The sequence below is a fragment of the Pipra filicauda genome, unplaced genomic scaffold (assembly GCF_003945595.2).
Source record: "Pipra filicauda isolate LSUMZ 115617 unplaced genomic scaffold, ASM394559v2 scaffold115_size4368891_pilon, whole genome shotgun sequence".
NCBI lineage: Eukaryota > Metazoa > Chordata > Aves > Passeriformes > Pipridae > Pipra > Pipra filicauda.
The window spans coordinates 3530475-3549338 of record NW_024103607.1 but is presented as its reverse complement, the minus strand read 5'-3'; the positions used below and the strand labels follow the sequence as shown (position 1 = coordinate 3549338).

Here is an 18864-nt window from a genome sequence, read left to right as displayed (position 1 = left end):
CATAGTTTTGAATGTCTGTACTTCTGCATCCTACACCTTTTCTGTAAAATTAAAGACAAAAAAAAAAAAAGAAAAGAAAAAGAAGAAAGAGAAAGAACAGCTCCCTCCCATTCTTTCTCCTTCCTTCCAGGAAAAAAAAAAAAAAGGACGCCTGTAGCAGTAATTGAAGCTTTGGTAGTCATCAATGACAATTTTACTTAATCTTTAAAAAATGTGTCATTTTGAAAAATAACATTTAAAACTCTAATGCTTTTCTAATTAAAATAACTATGACTGTAATTCACAGATGGTTTACTTTTACAGGAGTCTGAATGACATTAAAATTTCAGTCTCAGATGAGAGCACTCTGTCGTCCAGAAAGTATTGAAAAATGAGTGATTTGGTGGAAGAATATTTGTACCTTTTTTCCCTAGGCAAGCAGAAAACATTTTGTGATTAGAGAAAAGACCAGAATGAAGACAGGTGGCAGTCTCAAAAACTGTTTTGATATGTGACATGTGAAATTCCAACATTTTTCAGCATTATTGCTTTCACTGAACATCAGAACTGTACAGAGGGCAGTGAAACTAGCTTGTTCTCAGTCAGCTTTAGAGAGTATCAGATTTAACTCAAAGACTAAGCAACACAGATCTCCAGCACTACTAACATAACCAAATGTGTTATAGGGGTTTCTGCTATACATGCTTCTGTCTAGAGCTCTGCTCTCTGTAGACCTGGCAAATGATGTAAAATCTATAAACAGCTTTTATCTGAATGTAAAAATGGATTTGTATTGACATTTTGTATTTCTTCATTCACTTAAAAATTGTAGCCAGCTCCTACTAGTGAAGTTCATAGCATAAGTGATGCTGCAGTAACTCCATTTATATTGTTCATAGGGTGTGGGATGAAAGACAAGAGAAGTAATGCTTTGCATGCCCCTTAGGTAGCTTTATGACTCTGCAATGCCAAAAACTTGTATCTAAACTGACCGTATGCTTCAGCAATTGTCTTGACTGTGATTTTGTGACTGCACAGTGCAAAATAAATTGCAACTAAATGTTTTAGTTGTGTGTCAATCATGATACTGACTGAGAATGGGGTTGTTAATTTTGCCATGGGCAGTGCTAGTAATCAGGGCTTTTTTAAGGTTTGAAAATGCAATTTTTGATCCCCTTTTCTACTGTCAGAGTACTAATATTACTCTAGTAAGGGGAGAAGCAAGCATGCGAGTAATGAAAGGTAAAGGGCAGAAATGAGGAAAAAATGGCTGATTTGGCATAGGCCAGAGACAGAGGTGAAAAAAAAAAAAGACTCCTATGTGATGTGAAGGGTTTGTGGAAAGGAAAAATGGAGTATAAAAAGAAAATTTAATCAGACTAGAGGAATATAATTTTATTAAGTATTTGTGTCCAGGCTTTGGTTGTCTGAGAGCTGCTCAGATAAAATAGTTTTATAATAACCACATGATAATTTCAGTAACCCATATGAATAGTAATTCAGGTATTCTTACAGAAGAATTCTGGATTTATGCAAGAAGATGAAGACTAGTAGTCAAATCTAGTAAGAAGTCAAGGTCTATATGCGGTTTATCAAGATGGATGGAAAAATAATTGTTTGATGAGCAGTTCTTACACAATTCAAAGGGTTTAGTGACAGAGTATATGTAATGGGAAAAGTCACAGTGTCCTGGAAGAAAGTTGAAGGCACAAAAGTAGAATACTTTCTGGGAAGTCAGGAGAAAAATTAAATTGTTTGCCAGGAAAACATGAAAAGTTTCTTGTTCATGATACAAGATTAGATTTGTAAAAGAAGCAAATTTAAACTGGAGAAGAAAGTGGTTGAGCACTGTTTCTTAGAGTTTTTTGATAAATAGGGGGACAAAGGGAAAGATTCCCAAGGAAATTTAGCATGGCATGGGAAAGAAGCAGATTCCAGAGTAGATGTAAGAGAAGGTCAGAGTGCTAAGATAACCAGGCAAATAGAGAATTTTGAAAGCACAGGAAAAAAAGCAAAACTTTTGTTGGAAGTCACCGGTCAAGAAAATGAGGATGAGAGTATGTCTCTAAGAGCAGAGAATGAGAGCACAATTGGATCTCCTTGAGATTGCCTCACACGAACATGAGTTAAAAATTGGAAGGCATGACCTAAGATAATCTATTAAATAAGTATGAGGACATCATTTTACTAGGGTATCTACCATTGTAGCTACACAGAAGCAGGATCTAGGAAAATTAATATTGTTCTGGAATAATAACTCCAATTTACAAGCACAATGTTTATTCCAGAATAGATAGTCTGAATAGAGAAGTGACTCTGGGATACCTAAGTTAAACTACCGTGTGTCCCAGCCCATAGCAGAGGGCTTGGAACTAGATGATCTTTAAGGTCTCCTCCAACCCAGACTGTTCTATGATTCTATGATTTTTGTAGCTGCACAGTTTTCTAAAATAGCTGTTCCAGGCATTTTCCACCATGCAAAGGAAGCCTATTCCCTATTTTTGAGTTGATATGATGACAACACAAGTAAAATGTGGGGTTTTATCTCCTTGCCTCCACACACTTTGCTATAATTCAAAAGGGACTATCGTATTAGGAAAAGAGATGCTAACAGAAAAAAAATTGAGAAATCATTCCAGTTTTTCCATTTGAGTGCATCTGATTTTAACTAAAAGGCTAACAGTTGCACTATCATTGTCTATCAGCTCAAACTTCAAACCTTTGATTCAAAATGATTTCTCTCTGGAGTAGAGAGAGAGAGGAAACCAAGGGACAAAAATGTGCCCCAATCATTTCTGAATTTTGTTAGTGGAGTTTAGACATTATATATATGTCCTGGCTTTCTGTAGTTCAACACTATCAGGATATACATGTGACAGTGTTTAGATTAAAAACAATTATTTGAAAAGCTGTGCAAATAAGTCTGCTGATGCCTGTCTCCCAGATCTAAACTAAAAAACAAAACAGGATGGTTCAGTGAGCTTGTGAGGTGAAAACAAGCAAAGTTGGAATGAATTTCTGCTATTTCAACTAGATTCATATTAATTAATCAGTATGCCTATTAGCCATACAAAAGTAATAGTTAGGCAGAAGCTAGAATCTTCACTGGGTAGCACATTTCTCTGTTATTGGTCCTTTTATTTCTAAGATTTGGAGGAAAGTTTCTTCTACAGAATTTCTGAGAAGAAAATGGTTTTATTGTTTATCTTTTTTTTTTCCAGTTACTTGCTGGTTTTAGATTTTCTAGATTGTAGGTGATTTGGATTTTTTTAAGACTATTAGAAAGGAATGCTTTTGAGGATGATACAGAAAAGAATTTTAAAGTATTGTTTCAGTGTGTTCAAAAGGTATCAAAAGAAAAGTGTTTTCTCTTGATCTAACTAGCTAAACTTTTCTGTAAGAGGGCAAGGGCATGTGATGATTGTTCTTTCACATCTAATGATTGTTCTTTCAAGAACTAGATGAATTAAACCAAGCTACTACACAACCCCAGAATACAACCATACACTCAATCAATACTTAGGAGATTATATTTCACAAATGAATCCTTCTGACTGCTTAGCCTTGATACTAAAAGGAGACCCACAGCACAGCTTCAGCCGGCAAGGCTGGCAACTAGGATTAGTAATTTTACTGGACATTAGGAAACATTGTAACTAATGACAGTGAGTTTCTCCCATCCTTCAACTTCCGATAATTCTTCCTGTTCCCCAAATGGCAGCTGTTACCATTTCCTGCTCCACATGGGTTTATGTCTTGTCACCTTTCTCCATTCACACACCCCTCAGCTTTATAAAGGCTCAACTTTATTTTGTATTATGTTCTCTAACACATTAGCATAATTAGATTCAGAATGCTTTATTTTTCCCCAACCTATATTTAACTTAAAGATTGTAGTATTTGTTCTGGATGCTTTTGGAACTCAAGTGGAACTATATGTCTGACAGCTTGCCCATCCTTTCCAAATACATCCTTTCTTTTATTCAGCCAAGCGATGCTGCCTTTTTTATTGATGATAAAGATTTCCCTGCTGTTTCTATTCTAGATAGGAGTCCGAAAAGTGTTTCTTAAGTACTGGCAAGCTGACCATCTCAACGATTTGTGTCTTCAGCTTCAGAAGAAAATTATAACCTGCCAAAAAGGTAACGATTACAGAACAAGTATTTCTGAGGTGTCACTTTGTACACTGAGCAGAATGTTGTGTAACAGAAAGATTTTCTCCCCCTTGAATAGCTGCTGTATTTTATGCATTTGCCTACAGACATATTTCCAGCTAACTACTTATACAGATTTTTTGAGATGATATTAACATTGGTGATGCTTACACTTTCTGTCTGTCAAACATAGTTTTATGACAAACTGTTGACTGTAATTTAAACTTAGAGGTTCTGTTTAAAGTATGCTCAGTGCTTTTTCAAGGCATTAATATCACCTTTAACTTCTCATTGCAAGTCAAATATTGTTACCATGACAGGAAATTGCAATATTTTCAAATATATTGACAGTAAATACAAAGCTAATAATTTAGTATGTTTAATTGTCTTTGTTTTTCCCCTTTTCTTGCAGCTTTTATATTTGACTGCTAGGTTTTTTTATGTTTGGGCATTTTTTCCCTTTTATGCTGCATTTTTACTAAGGTCTAACTGCCATTTTTTGGCAGGTTTTTAAAAGGAGGTGCTATCACTGCCTCCTGATTTCCACTTACTTATGTTCCATTTCCTATTAAAATCTCAAATAACTGCTGAAAATGTGAATATTGCTTTTTTTGAAGCATCCTTCACACAATTCGTTATTTATCTAATTGATTGATGTGTGCTACAGTGCCCATTTTCACCTATTTAAAGGAATTTAAAAGACAAATTCTTTTCTCATGGGGGGGCTTTGTCAGTTATATAATATTGCAGACTTAAGAAATATAAACTCCTTTCATTTTAACTCTCTGTTCTTCACTGTGAGCATGTAGTGAAAAAGAGGAAACAAAGAGAAAACCTGAAGGAAGTGAAATAAAAATAGTTCAGGAACGAATGTGAAGAATGACAGGTAACAGAGGCCACAGTTCAGCTGAGTTTATAACTTGGGCCTGATTTTTTAATGCAAATTACCCTGTTGTATCTGTTCATTTTGAAAAGCAATAATGGTTTGTCCTCTTTCCCTTCTCATGCTGACTTATCAAAGAAGGGAGATATTTACCTTTCAGTGTCAAATTTGCAAGCAGAGTGCTTCAATATAACCCTACACCAAAATTTAAAACATCCTCAGATATGTTGATGTTTTGCAGAGGTAAGAGAACAGACTGCCAAACCCTGCCTGAAGAATGAAGATAATAGGTCTTTTTGGTTCCTTAAAAAATATTTTTCTCGGTTTTGCTTCTAGCCCTCCCCAATTAGGGTAACTTCAAAAGTCATTTTCACCAAAATTATGCGTTCAAAGCTTTTTTTCAAAGCTATGGCTCATCTGCATGCTTTTTATGATCTGGGAAACCTGAGAAAATCAGGAACTTGGATGAGTAAGGAGTGGCATTAGCTCATGAAATAAACTGCCCTTTGCAAACACATTCTAACTCTTTTTAATTCAGTCTAACTAGCAATCCCTTCCCCTAAATTTGGGGGGAAAAAAAACAAACCAAAACAAACCAGATAAGTCTTTTTTGTGAAATATATCTTACACAGGCAAAGAAAGGGGTCAAACTAAAGTGAAAGTATGTGTAGAAACACTTTTTATTTAAAAATGGATCTGTGAGTTTAGAGACTTTTTCATATTTTTTTCACAGTTATGAGAACTACATATGGTACATTTTGACCTGAATCACTGTGAAAATTGTACCTGTAGGAAAGTCAGTCATGCTGAAGTTCTTCCATTAGAATTCATGTAGATGAGGAATTAACTTTAATACATTGTGTACACAATAGTTAATTCCTTTCTCTCATAACCCAAATTCATGGTCTACTTGAATTTTGATTATTCTAATCCTTATCCTTAGATGAACTCTAAAGAAGTAGATATTTTTCTGCCCTGTGGGTGCTAACCTCAATTATTTTAATTTGCATAAGTGAGAATTCATTTAGATCTACATAAATGAGGAGCAAGTTCAGAAGACAATCATAGTACCGAGTACCCATACAGTAGTAGATGAAACTGAGCAGTAAAGGTCTAGAAGATGACAATTTCATTTCACAGCAGTTTTTTAGGTTATAAAATTGTGGGGGTTTTCCGTATTGATGACAAAAATCTTTCAAATGTTCTCATAGGGAAGGAAATGTGGAGAAATGTCCATCTTTTAATGAAAAACCTGGAAAGGTGTGCAAAAGTGGGATGTCTGTCTGAAAACCCTTCCTGACAAAGCTTTGTTGAATGTTTTTTCAAAACATCTTGATTTTGATGAAAGTGCATAATTTAGAGTAGCTATACAGTGTCTAAATATTAGAACTAGCTCTACTGGATCTGATTTTACTAGCCCATTTTAGCAGGCTGTTCTAAACCACTCATTTATGCCTGCTGACCATTCTACCAAAGGACTGATCTCTGTATTTCTTTATCCTAACCAACCTTGGTGGTAAAAGAAAACATACACACACAGCCCTGTTACTTCAAAATAGAGACTTTCTTCCAAAGTCAAATACTCTATCTACTCTGCAGCAGATAAGTTTAAAGAGAATAATTTAGGAAAAAGAAATTTTTTTATTATTAAGCTCTTTTGAAATTTTTGTGTTTGTGAGTAGTGAACTCTGATAATATTCTATGCATATATTCATTCTTTCACAACAGCAACATTTGGATTCAGACTCACATGTATATCCAGTGTGAATACTCTCATAAAATTCTCAACAAATAACTGTTCTATTAATTTCCTTTTCAACTAAATTGGGTAAGTGCATTACTGTTTCAGGGTTTAAAGAAGTCAGATTTTATGGAACATGAGTAAAGGAATTGAAAATGGCATGGGTGGTTGTGATTATAAAAGTGTAAACCTTCAAAACTTCCTATTATAAATTATTTCAAAGTACCTAAACTTGAATACTTTCAAACCCAGTGAACTTTGTATAGAACCAGTATTAGTGTGTTAGCGTTAACCTTTCTTTTATCTCATCAGCTGGACACTGAGCATCTCTAAAAAAATCTTATTTTTAGTATCTAAACAAGAACATAGAAGGTGATAGAAAATACCTTACATTACCCTATGCTTTAGCTGTTTATTTTATTCAATAGCATCTTATATTCATAGAAGACTAGTTGTATCTTTCTCTGTTGACATTTTCCTTTAGATTATTTCAGCTTGACTCTGTTATTTAATGTTCTTCAGTGTTCCCAAATCTCAATTTAATTACATTGTTCAAAAGGCCTAATGAACAAATCTTTTATCTTGCAATCTTAATATTAACATTTTCAGTATTTTTCCCCAAACTCAAACAAACATCATAAATATGCTATTGCCTGCTAACTTCACTTATGAAAAACTTTCAGTTAAACAGTGTCATGGTTTGAGATAGCCCCAAAATCCAATTCCCTAGCTCTATTCCCCCTCCCACATCTCAACCTAATGTGAGATGGGTTTTTCCAGACAAAAACACACCAGACTCCAAATGGGGAAAAGGGAATATATTACAATGACTGTACAAATAAATACCATATCACATTATACACACGATCACAACTATCTCTACCATGACATATGTATTTACAATGGATCAGATCTCCTCTCCCCTCCAAATAAAAGTCCAGGAGGGAAAGAAGGACAGATCCCTTCCAGTCCTTAAGCAGCAGGATCTTCTAATGCAGCAGGTTTCTCCTCATGCATGCAGCAGCTGATAGCTGGCTTTCTGCCAGCATCCACGAGGGAGGTATTCAAGCTCCCTCGGCCCCATCGCCTCACAACCGAGGGGTCTTCCGTGGGCTTCGTAACCCCAGACAAGGTCGTATCACCACGTCATATCACGAAGACACAGGGGGGTCTTCGTGACGGTCTGGTATCTCTTGCAGGGCCTCTGTGCCCTGTCTCTCAGGCTGCCACCGTGGCAGCAGTGCAAGGGGGGGAGAGCCAAGGTCAACTCCCCCCACATTCCATCTGGCCGTCCCGGTCCAGCTCCAGGACGCTCTGAGCTTCTCAGCTCCTCTCTCTCTCTGGTGCTGCATGTCTAAAACTGCTCTCCAAAATAGGAGTCCATGTCCCTCTTCTCCAAGAGGGGTCTCAAGGGAGTTTTAGGGGATCTGGTATCAGTCTTACCCCCAAGAACTCTGTAGCTCTCAGCTGCTGGCTCTCCTTTCCTCGGCTCTCCTTCCAGGAGTCTCCTCTGCGGTGCTGCATGTTGCTTCTGCTGCTCCTCCAGTTCAGGTCCTTATCTCTGGCTCTCTGCCACCGTTTCTCTGGTCAGCGTCGGCTGCTGCTCTGTGCCCATGGAGAAAACATCTCCCGGCATACTACAGGCACCTAGCCCAGCTTTATGCTGTTCCAGGTCCCTGCAGCCCCCAGCCAGGGGCTGGGAGGGGGCCAGAGGCCCCAAGGGGCTCAGAGCCCCTTCCTCGTGGCTCTACAACATGGCCACCTCTCCTACAACAACCAAAACTACAACTCTTCTTTTCCGGTCTGGTTGTGGTATGTTTACATTTCTGCAGGAGCGCCCATTGGGCAGAACTTCAAAACTTCCAGGGGTTTCCACCCCTTGGGGTCTACCACTTCTCTTAGCCTCTGGGGAAAACAAGGTCCAAACCACGACAACACTCCACCCCTCGCTCCTGCGAAATGTCAACATATCACAACAACTGAAAAAAAACTCTTATCAACATGCAATCTTCAATAAACTAAAATATAATCAAAATCTCTCTACTACATATCAACATAGCATTATCACAAACTTAACTCTACTCTTAATACTTAACTTACATTACTATAGGCTTACTTTCACTACAATGGTACAGTCTGTGTTTTGTCTGGAAAACTCTTTCTGTTACCTCAAGCATCATGGCTCTTATCTTTCTCCCTCGATGGTTCGCAACCATCCTCTGCTACCATTTATGTCATGGTTTGAGATAGTCCCAAAATCCAATTCCCTAGCTCCATTCCCCCTCCCACATCTCAACCTAATGTGAGATGGGTTTTTCCAGACAAAACACACCAGACTCAAAGTGGGGAAAAGGGAATATATTACAATGACTGTACAAATAAATATAACATCACATTATACACATGATCACAAACTATCTCTACCATGACATATGTATTTACAATGGATCAGATCTCTTCTCCCCTCCAAATAAAAGTCCAGGAGGGAAAGAAGGACAGATCCCTTCCAGTCCTTAAACAGCAGCATCTTCTGAGGCAGCAGGTTTCTTCTTCTCATGCATGCAGCAACTGATAGCTGGATTTCTGCCAGCATCCACGAGGGAGGTATTCAAGCTCCCCCGGCCCCATCGCCTCACAACCGAGGGGTCTTCCGTGGGCTTCGTAACCCCAGACAAGGTCGTATCACCACGTCATATCACGAAGACACAGGGGGGTCTTCGTGACGGTCTGGTATCTCTTGCAGGGCCTCTGTGCCCTGTCTCTCAGGCTGCCACCGTGGCAGCAGTGCAAAGGGGGGAGCCAAGGTCAACTCCCCCCGCATTCCATCTGGCCGTCCCGGTCCAGCTCCAGGACGCTCTGAGCTTCTCAGCTCCTCTCTCTCTCCGGTGCTGCATGTCTAAAACTGCTCTCCAAAATAGGAGTCCATGTCCCTCTTCTCCAAGAGGGGTCTCAAGGGAGTTTTGGGGGAGTGTGGTACAGTCTTACCCCCAGAACTCTGTCTCTTGGCTCTCCTTTCCTCGGCTCTCCTTCCAGGAGTCTCCTCTGCAGTGCTGCATGTTGCTTCTGCTGCTCCTCCAGTTCAGGTCCTTATCTCTGGCTCTCTGCCACCGTTTCTCTGGTCAGCGTCGGCTGCTGCTCTGTGCCCATGGAGAAAACATCTCCCGGCATACTACAGGCACCTAGCCCAGCTTTATGCTGTTCCAGGTCCCTGCAGCCCCCAGCCAGGGGCTGGGAGGGGGCCAGAGGCCCCAAGGGGCTCAGAGCCCCTACCTCGTGGCTCTACAACATGGCCACCTCTCCTACAACAAAACTACAACTCTTCTTTTCCGGTCTGGTTGTGGTATGTTTACATTTCTGCAGGAGCGCCCATTGGGCAGAACTTCAAAACTTCCAGGGGTTTCCACCCCTTGGGGTCTACCACTTCTCTTGGCCTCTGGGGAAAACAAGGTCCAAACCACTACAAACAGATTTAGAGGAACCGTAATAAGCAATGATGAAGTTTGACCTGGTTTTGGTACATGTAAGTTGATGTACTGAAAACCAACAGTATTTAAGGCAAAAGGCAAATAATTCTTAAACAGGTTCTTCCTTGTGAGGTACACAGCAGTGGTTCTAGATCTGGAAAGAAACACGATCTTGTGGAACTTAAAAAAACCCCACTCACACAAATACAGTACCTTCACTTAGCTTGTGTCTTCCTTCTAAGCTAAAAAATATGCTCTGAGAATATTAGTATCACCTGTTGCAGGTGCAGTGATTAAAATGGCGCTGAATTCATCATGGCCACAGAGGTCCCTGTACCTTTCTAATCAGCTGTGTACTTCTGAAAACCCAGGGGACTAGGTGATATTCAGGTTGGGTGGGATTTGTTGTAAGGAGGGTACATACTTAGGAAAGTTGTACAGAAAGCTATTATAGGAGATCCACAAAAATTTTTTCCCAGCATAACGCTGACAAAGAGTGTGAAGAACAGGTCTAATAGGTACATGAAGCTGATGCAATGTAGATGAAAATTTTAAACTGAAAAATGCAGACATGATGTGACAGATACATTTGAGAAATTTGCATTAAATTAATCTAATTGTTTTTGCTGAAAGGAAATGAGCAATGAAAGGTCTTTAAGTCAAACGAAAAAATCTCTTGTTGGTTTTGATGGGATTTTAAGTACACTGAAATATTTAAAACATTTTTTCAAAGCTACCAAAAGCAAACTATCATTTAATTGCTACTGCATTCAATGCAATTCGTTTATCCAAGCTTTTATTTTGAAACAAACCTTTGCAATATAAATGTATGCTTTTACAATCTGTAAAATGCATCTAAGTTTCAGTTGTAACATAATAAAAAATGACATTCACTGAAAGTAAACATTTTGAGTTGTGATAGCTCAAATTTATGAATTTACTGTCACTACTTTGTTTTAAGCACTGGCAGCAGAAAAGAGAAAGAGTTCCATTTTACTATGTTATTTATATGCTGTCATATTTCTTTCAGTCTTTGTATAAGACATTGACTTAACTTGACTTGCTCATATTTACAGTAGAACATGCAGTAATATTAAGTTATTAATTGTCTTTCATTGGTCCATATTTTCTCCTTCTGCTATGGTAGTTGTCAGAGGATTTCTAGCTCGCCAGCGCTTGCTACAGAAGATGAGCATCAAACAGCAAGAGGTCACCTCAATCAAAAGCTTCTTGCAGAACGCTGAGGATATGGGATTGAAAACATACGACGCCTTGGTTATTCAAAATGCTGCTGACATTGCCCGGGAAAATGACCGTCTCCGCAATGAGATGAATGCTGCTTACCACAGGGAAAAGTCAGAGGCTAGAAATAGGCCAGAAGAAGGCCACAAAAGGTAAGATAAGAAACACCTGCTGTAAAGACATAACATGTCTATTCAGTTTTTGGAATTTCTTGCTCTGCTTAGAAGACCATAGAAATGACTGAGGAATTGCAAGAGGATAATATACTCAGCCCAATTAAACATTAGGTCATATTTTTTTCTGTATTTCCTTAAGTCTAGAAACTTAAGGAAACAGCTATATCCTATTCAGGGGACACTGAGCTTTAGAGGAACTTGTAAAAGTCTCTGGATTTTTTTTACAGAAATATTTTCTAATTCTATGATAAATAGATTATAGTTTAACATTCATCAAGTCAAGCAAAAGAAAAATTCCTCCAACTTAAAATTCCAACCTTGAGAAATTGCTGAGATAGTGAAAAACAGCTAAGAAAGTGTTAAAATACCATAAAGTCCATAGTAAGAAATTCTGATTACACATTGAACTAAGGAGATTGATTGTGAGGAGGATCCTTTTATTTAAAAATGGGCAAATGTTTTTTGTTTAACTCCCATCAGGAGTACCTATTTTACGAGTCCAGTAAATGCTGGAAACCCTTTCTCTAGGAACTGAGTCCCTGATCTCTTTTCTCTCAGACAGCTGAATGGGCAGAGTTAGCATTTGCAGTTAATCGGTATGTGTCAATAGCAAGAATGTGTCTATAACTTGCTGGATATATAAATGTTTATTTTTCCGTAGGAACTTAATTTTCAACCAGAACAACTCCCTTTGTTTTCATTGCTTTTGTCAGTGACTTTTATTAAAGTGAAAATGGCAGTGCATCTGCTTAATTAGCTTCAAATATCCCAGTGATTATATATTGCAGGAAATGCCTTTGTAGGAAAGACTGTAATTAAACATTACAGTGAAAACAAATTATCCACTGAGCACCATGCTTTCATCTTGTGCTATTTCATTTGCTACATGGGCAGCTGGCTATATCCTGTGTATGAATTTCAGCTCTGCTGGTGATTTGCCATGCAGAAATACAATTTAAAAAGACAAATACTTGGGGATTTGTTTGTAAAATTACAGTATAGACATCTTCCATCTAATACATTACTACTCTAAGTGGAAAAGGTTTCAATGTTCTGATTCTTGGAAGAGTAAAATGTTAAAAGAATTTTTGTTAAAAATCAATTTGTTGGAAGCAGCTGGAACATTATTCTCAGTATGTATTCAAAAAAAAAGGAAAAAAATAGAGAAAGTAAAATTCCCAAATTTCAATTGAAACAACTAAGCATAATGTCATAATAATAACACTTATTGCTAAAGGTGATAATGAATAATTAAGTTTAAACTGGAATATATATATATATGGGTGGAATTGTTCAAGCAGCCAATATAGCTGGTTAAAACGGTCATCTAATATTTTAAAGATTTGCATTATCCAAATGGAATTTATAGTTATCTTTTTAGAAAATAATGATAAAGGCTCAGTATTTGCTGCCTCAGTAACTTTCTATTAAAATGGGTTTCCCTGAAATTATCATTCAGATTGAAAACCCAGCTTTTGATTGTGTGTAGCAATCAAAGTGTGAACAATTCATTCAGCGAATGTCTGATCAACAATATGAAACTGCTTAAGCACGGGTGCGTTTGTGTGAAAAGGGGCCTGTGCCCTGATTTATCATGAAACAGGAAATGGAAGAAAGCTAGCAGCTTGATCTGGATTTGTTTGTCAGAAGATTACTACACACATCCCCTCGACACAGCAGGGGAGTTGTGAGATTGTTTACCAAAAAGCTGTTGTTATGTTTGCATGAACAGGTTCATTGTTATTGCTTGAATAATGCATCTGGGCCTTTTTTCTGTGTTTTCAGAGCTGAAGACAAGGGTGGGAAGGTCTCTGAGGACAGCTTTGCCGGCTGTCGAACGCCTAAGCACTTTCATTCCAGCTCCGTCCCTGTCCCCATGGCAGTGGACAGCTTGGTACATTCTGTGACTGGGTCATCCATCAGATCCCCCTCCCTGCACTCTGTTTTCAGCATGGACGATAGCAGTAGCCTGCCATCACCAAGGAAACAGCCTCCTCCCAAACCAAAGAGGGACCCCAACACACGACTGAGTGCCTCCTATGAGGCTGTTAGTGCTTGCTTGTCGGCAGCTTCTAAGGAAACGGCTAATGAAGGTTAGGCATAAAGGCAGAGACAGTCACAAATGTTACTCTGAGTTATTGATTTATTCTTTTCACTTTGATCCTTTTAAACACACCAAAGGGCCTTTGAAAGGTCCTGCTTCCTTGAAATATTTTGGTGGCAGTAAATAAAATTAGCCAATTTGTCATTTGTTCCCAAATCAGCAAATAATACTCATGTGTTCTGATTGCCTAGTTTGTAAAACTCCCTCTAGAAACAAATTATCTATTAACTTGAGCTATTCTACCCCACTGACCATTTTATTTCACCTTTTAAACTATCTTGCATTGCTAAAATAGAATGCTCGAATCTTGAATTTCACCTACTTAAACATTAAACTTTCTGCTACCTTTTCCATATGTTCATATGAATAACTTATGCATTCAGGAGGGTTTATGCCTTTTTGGTTTTTTTGCCATAATTTGCTTACAGTAATTTTTATTCTGTTTAGAAGGACGGTGTTGCAAAAGTCCTCAAGTGTCTCAGTGCATTATGGTGCACATAGCATGATTTTTAGCTTAGTTGTTCTATTCTTCTTCACCCTTGAAGTGAATGAGTAGAAGATGAAGGGAAGGAATGCATTCTGCTTTCCTTGATAAGCCTGACTTGTCATGCTTTGTGTAGAAGATCTTCTAAGCTTATCAGGAAAGATCCTCCAGGTTGGGTTTAAAGCTCTATATAACCATTCCCTAGTCTTGCATACAATGGATGAAAACATTCGCAGGTCCCTCTTGCAAAATTATTACTGTTCTGATGTCCAGTGCATTAGATGCAAGTCCATTGTTCTTAAACTCTCCCTCTGTGTAAGGAGAGAGGAACTATGTCCAATATAGTTTTAAACCAGTATGGTTTAAGGAGGTCTCTAGTGACTTCATCTTCGTGTGCCCAACTCTGCAAGAGATTTAACCAAAAAGTCCTAGCAGAGGGTTTTTGAAAGAATGGCAATTTATATGTGGTGGTCTTAAAACTAAACTTGTATATACTCACAAAAGAACTTAGGAGTTCTTCTATGTATGAAACAATAGGGCAAGTTTCCCTACCATATACTCATTTTGAAAGAATTATGTTAGTTTCCTGATTTTTTGTCCAAAACCAGCTCTGATTTACACCATCTAATTTTGATCTTAAAAGACCAATCATCTAGGTATCTAGTGTCTCCACTCCATACATGCCTAGTGGCTATGAAAAGACATCTAGTTTAGTTAACTGTATACTCAGTTGGGGATTTGCCCTTAGGCTATGGGATTCCCTAATGTTATAAATTATTTCCACACTTGCAGTACAAAAGAAGAGGTGGGCATAATATCTGCCTATAATTAGATTTTTATAGATATTACATAAAAGGAGGATACTTCAGTTACTGGCAATCACGTGTCAATGTCAGTCCTAGTTAAAATGCTGAAAGTCCTAGTTAAAAGCATACCCCTCTCTCTTAGAGCACAAGGAGAAACAAGCACGTATTCCCATCTGTTACAGATCCTGTAATGCACATTTGGATTCAAAATATACCTCCTCAGGTGTGAGTTCTCATCTTTTAGTGGCAGTAGAGACTACCAAAGCTGATTATATGCCTAGGTAGCAAAGGCCTGTAGTTTGGAAGCTGAAAGTTCTGCATTTTGTTCATAGAAGTATTTATACTTTTGCCTGCACCCCTGTGTTTGTGACTGCAGCTCATTGTAAAACTAAATGGGCAGCATTTGAGGGCTTAAAGTACTAGACTTGTATAAGAAAAAAACTGACTTTGATCTGTTAATAACACAGACATTTTTCACTTTCCTAGTACTGACCCGTCCAAGGCCACACAGTGATGACTATAGTACCATGAAAAAAATACCTCCTAGAAAACCAAAACGAAGTCCCAATACAAAACTTAGCGGGTCGTATGAAGAAATACCTGGCCAAAAGCCTGGGGATGTAAAAAAAGCAAGCACAGTAGTTAAACCAGGTGGATATGACTCTGTGACAGTGCAGAGAGCAGCTTCTGCTGATGGGCCACAACATGGTGTGTTGAATCTCTGTATGTCGCAAGAAGAGGAGGAAAATGAGCCTGTCTATATTGAAATGGTAGGGAATGCAATCAAAAGCAGTTCTGCTGAAGGAGAAAGTCCAGAACAAGGAGAGTCTGTATATGAAGAAATGAAGTATTTTCTACCAGAAGAAGGAAGCAGTGGTAATGGAATAATTCCAATAGTGACTGGATCTCCTCCTCTGTTGTTTGAAAGCAAAAAAAATGTTAATGTTGAAGATGGAACACTGGATGGAAACAGCCAAGCAGCTTTGATCTATAAAGACTCCTGTGACATTCCAGCCCCTTTCCCTAACTTGCTCCCCCACAGACCACCACTTCTTGTATTCCCTCCAACCCCTGTCACATGTTCACCTGCTTCTGATGAATCACCTTTAACACCACTAGAGGTCAAAAAGCTTCCTGTCTTGGAAACCAACCTAAAATACCCTGTGCAGTCAGAAGGCTCAAGTCCATTATCACCTCAATACTCCAAAGGCCAAAAAGGGGAGAATGAAAGACCAGCATCTCCAGGCTTGGTGGTGTTCAATGTTTCCAGCAGAGTGACTCCACCTTCCACACCACCTCCTCCTCTCCCACCACCCCCTCCTCCTGTGCCACCTCCTATTTCCTACCGGGCTTCCACACATTTTGCATCTCCTCCAGAGACTTGCTCTAGTTTTCTGATTAATACAGGGAAAGCAGGTACAAACTCAGATCTGTCAAAAGTACCTCAGAGACCCAATCCTGCTCAGCTTGGATGCTCATCTTCTCCATTCTCCAAACTGCCTTACTCCCCAAAGGTGGCAAGAGCAGATCACAGGAAATTGAACTCAAATTCATCATCTTCATTTCCATACAGCCCTACAAACTCAAGGTCATTGACCAGTCCCCTTGATGAGTTAACTAGCTTGTTCAACTCAGGACGGAGCGTGCTACGAAAATCTGCAGCAGGACGTAAGATCAGGGAGCCAGAAGGTAAGACAGTTCTCTGTGCTTTTGTATTGTTCATGTCTTTTGCATCAAAACTTTCTTACATTTCAAGCTGATAGACTGGGCAAAAATACAAAATGAAAACCTTGTTTAGTTTGTGGGTTTTTTTAAAGAAAGGCCTGTTGTAGTCATAAGAAACACATACAAAAACATTTCATATAAAAATTATAGGTCTTAAGGTTTTGTTTGAGATATTAACTTTTCTTTTACCAAAATGTTTGTATGACAGAAATTTAAATGTTTTTTAACATTCTAGCTGTTTCAATAAAATAAACACAGATGTTGCATTGTGTGAAAATGAATTTATGTTATCAATCTATAAAAATATTTTGAATGAAATATATGGCTAGATGTTTGGTAAATGTACTTTATTTGAAGTCTTTCTTTTTAAGTTCCGTTATTTCAGTTCCATGAAGTTCTGAATTTGTTGATACAGCCTTCATTATTCTCCTAAATTAAGCATAGTCAGAGAGCTATGCAGTGAAGAAAATTTAAAAAGTTAAAAGTAAATAGCAGTTCTGCATCTCAATTACAACACTGACTTCAGTCTTCACATCACTTTTCTGATTAAAAAAAAAATAACTCTCGTATTGAAAATATTCAGTACATTTTATATAGAAATTTCTCCTCATTGTAGCATCTCCCAAACACAAAATTCAGAGTGAGAAAACCTCTAGACTGTTTTCTCTGCTTCGACACTTCTGTCTGTCCAAACAGCTTGTCTTAAGCAAGAGCTGTGTGCAGCGTATTCAAAATAGGCAATATAGAATCATAGAATTGATTAGGTTTGAAAAGAACTTTAGGATCATGGAGTCCAACTATGAAACCAACACTGCCACATCTACCACTAAACCATGTCCCTAAGTGCCACATCTATGCATGTTTTAAATATTTCAGAGATGGTGACTCCAGCACTTTTCTGGGCAGCCTGTTCCAATAATTGGCAACCCTTTCTGTGAGGACATTTTCCCTAATATCCAATTTAAACCTTCTCTAGCACAACTTGAGGCCATTTCCTCTTGTCCTATCCCTTGTTACTTGGAAGAAGAAACTAGCCTCCACCTCACTACAACCTCCTTTCAGGTAGTTGTAGAGAGTGGTGAGCCTTTTTTTTCGCCAGGCCAAGCAACCCCAGCTCCCTCAGCCACTCCTCCTAAGACTTGTGCTCCAGATCCTTTACCAGCTCCATTGCCTTTCTCTGGAACATACTACAGCTCATCAATGTCTTTCTTGTAGTGAGAGGCCCAAAAGTGAACACAGGGTTTGAGGTGTGGCCTCTCCAGTGCTGAGTATGGAGGCACAATCACTGCCCTGGTCCTGCTGGCCTGTGTTTCTCATACAAGCCAGGATGCCACTGGCCTCTTTGGCCACCTGAGCACACTGCTGGATCATGTTCAACCAGCATCCCCAGGTCCTTTTCTGCTGGGCAGCTTTCCAGCCGCTCTGCCCTCAGACTGTAGCACTTCATGGGGCTGTTGTGATCCAAGCACAGGACCCAACACTTGTCCTTTTTGAACTTTGTACTGTTGGCCTCAATCCATTGATCCAGTCTATCCATATCCCTCTGCAGAGCCTTCCTGTCCTATAACACTCCCACCCAACTTGTCATCATGTTACTGGAGGGCACCCTTTTGGCACATGGGGGTGGCCTACTCCTGTGCTTTTAAGATTTCTTTCCTAAAACATGTCCAGCCTTCCTGGACTCCTTCAGGACTGCCTCACAAGGAGCTCATCAAGTAGTTTCCTGAAGAGGCCGAAGTCTGCCCTCCAAAACTCCAAGGTAGCAGTTCTGCTGACTGCTCTCCTGACTTCTCTGACAATCAAAAACTTATATTTTGTGATCCCTGTGCCCAAAATGGCCTCCAAGCACCACATCATCCGCTAGTCCTTTTCTGTTCACAAACAGCAGGTCCAGCAGGGCACCTTCCCTAGTTAGGTCACTCACCAGTTCAAAGTCCTGCATTAGAAGAAGGGCTAGTGAGTCTTTTCCCAGCTGCTTTTAGAATATTTTATCTGCCCCTTCTTCCTGGTAGAGCAATCTATAACAGACTCCCACCATGATATATCTGCCTTGCTACCGTAATCTGTGATTCTTTATGCATAAACACTCAAGCCTTTAACCACAGT

The 18864-nt window shown here is 38.9% G+C and overlaps 1 protein-coding gene across 4 annotated transcripts in view; it reads left to right on the top strand.

The window, feature by feature from the left end:
• MYO16 (myosin XVI) overlaps positions 1-18864 on the top strand; it is a 361410-nt gene that overhangs the window by 297512 nt on the left and 45034 nt on the right. For all 4 annotated transcript variants that reach the window (XM_027743477.2, XM_027743481.2, XM_027743479.2 and 1 more), the window contains exons 29-32: positions 4025-4121; positions 11369-11615; positions 13425-13732; positions 15520-16722. In XM_027743477.2, the coding sequence (XP_027599278.2) occupies positions 4025-4121; positions 11369-11615; positions 13425-13732; positions 15520-16722 (1855 nt within the window). The remainder of the gene's footprint in view (positions 1-4024; positions 4122-11368; positions 11616-13424; positions 13733-15519; positions 16723-18864) is intronic.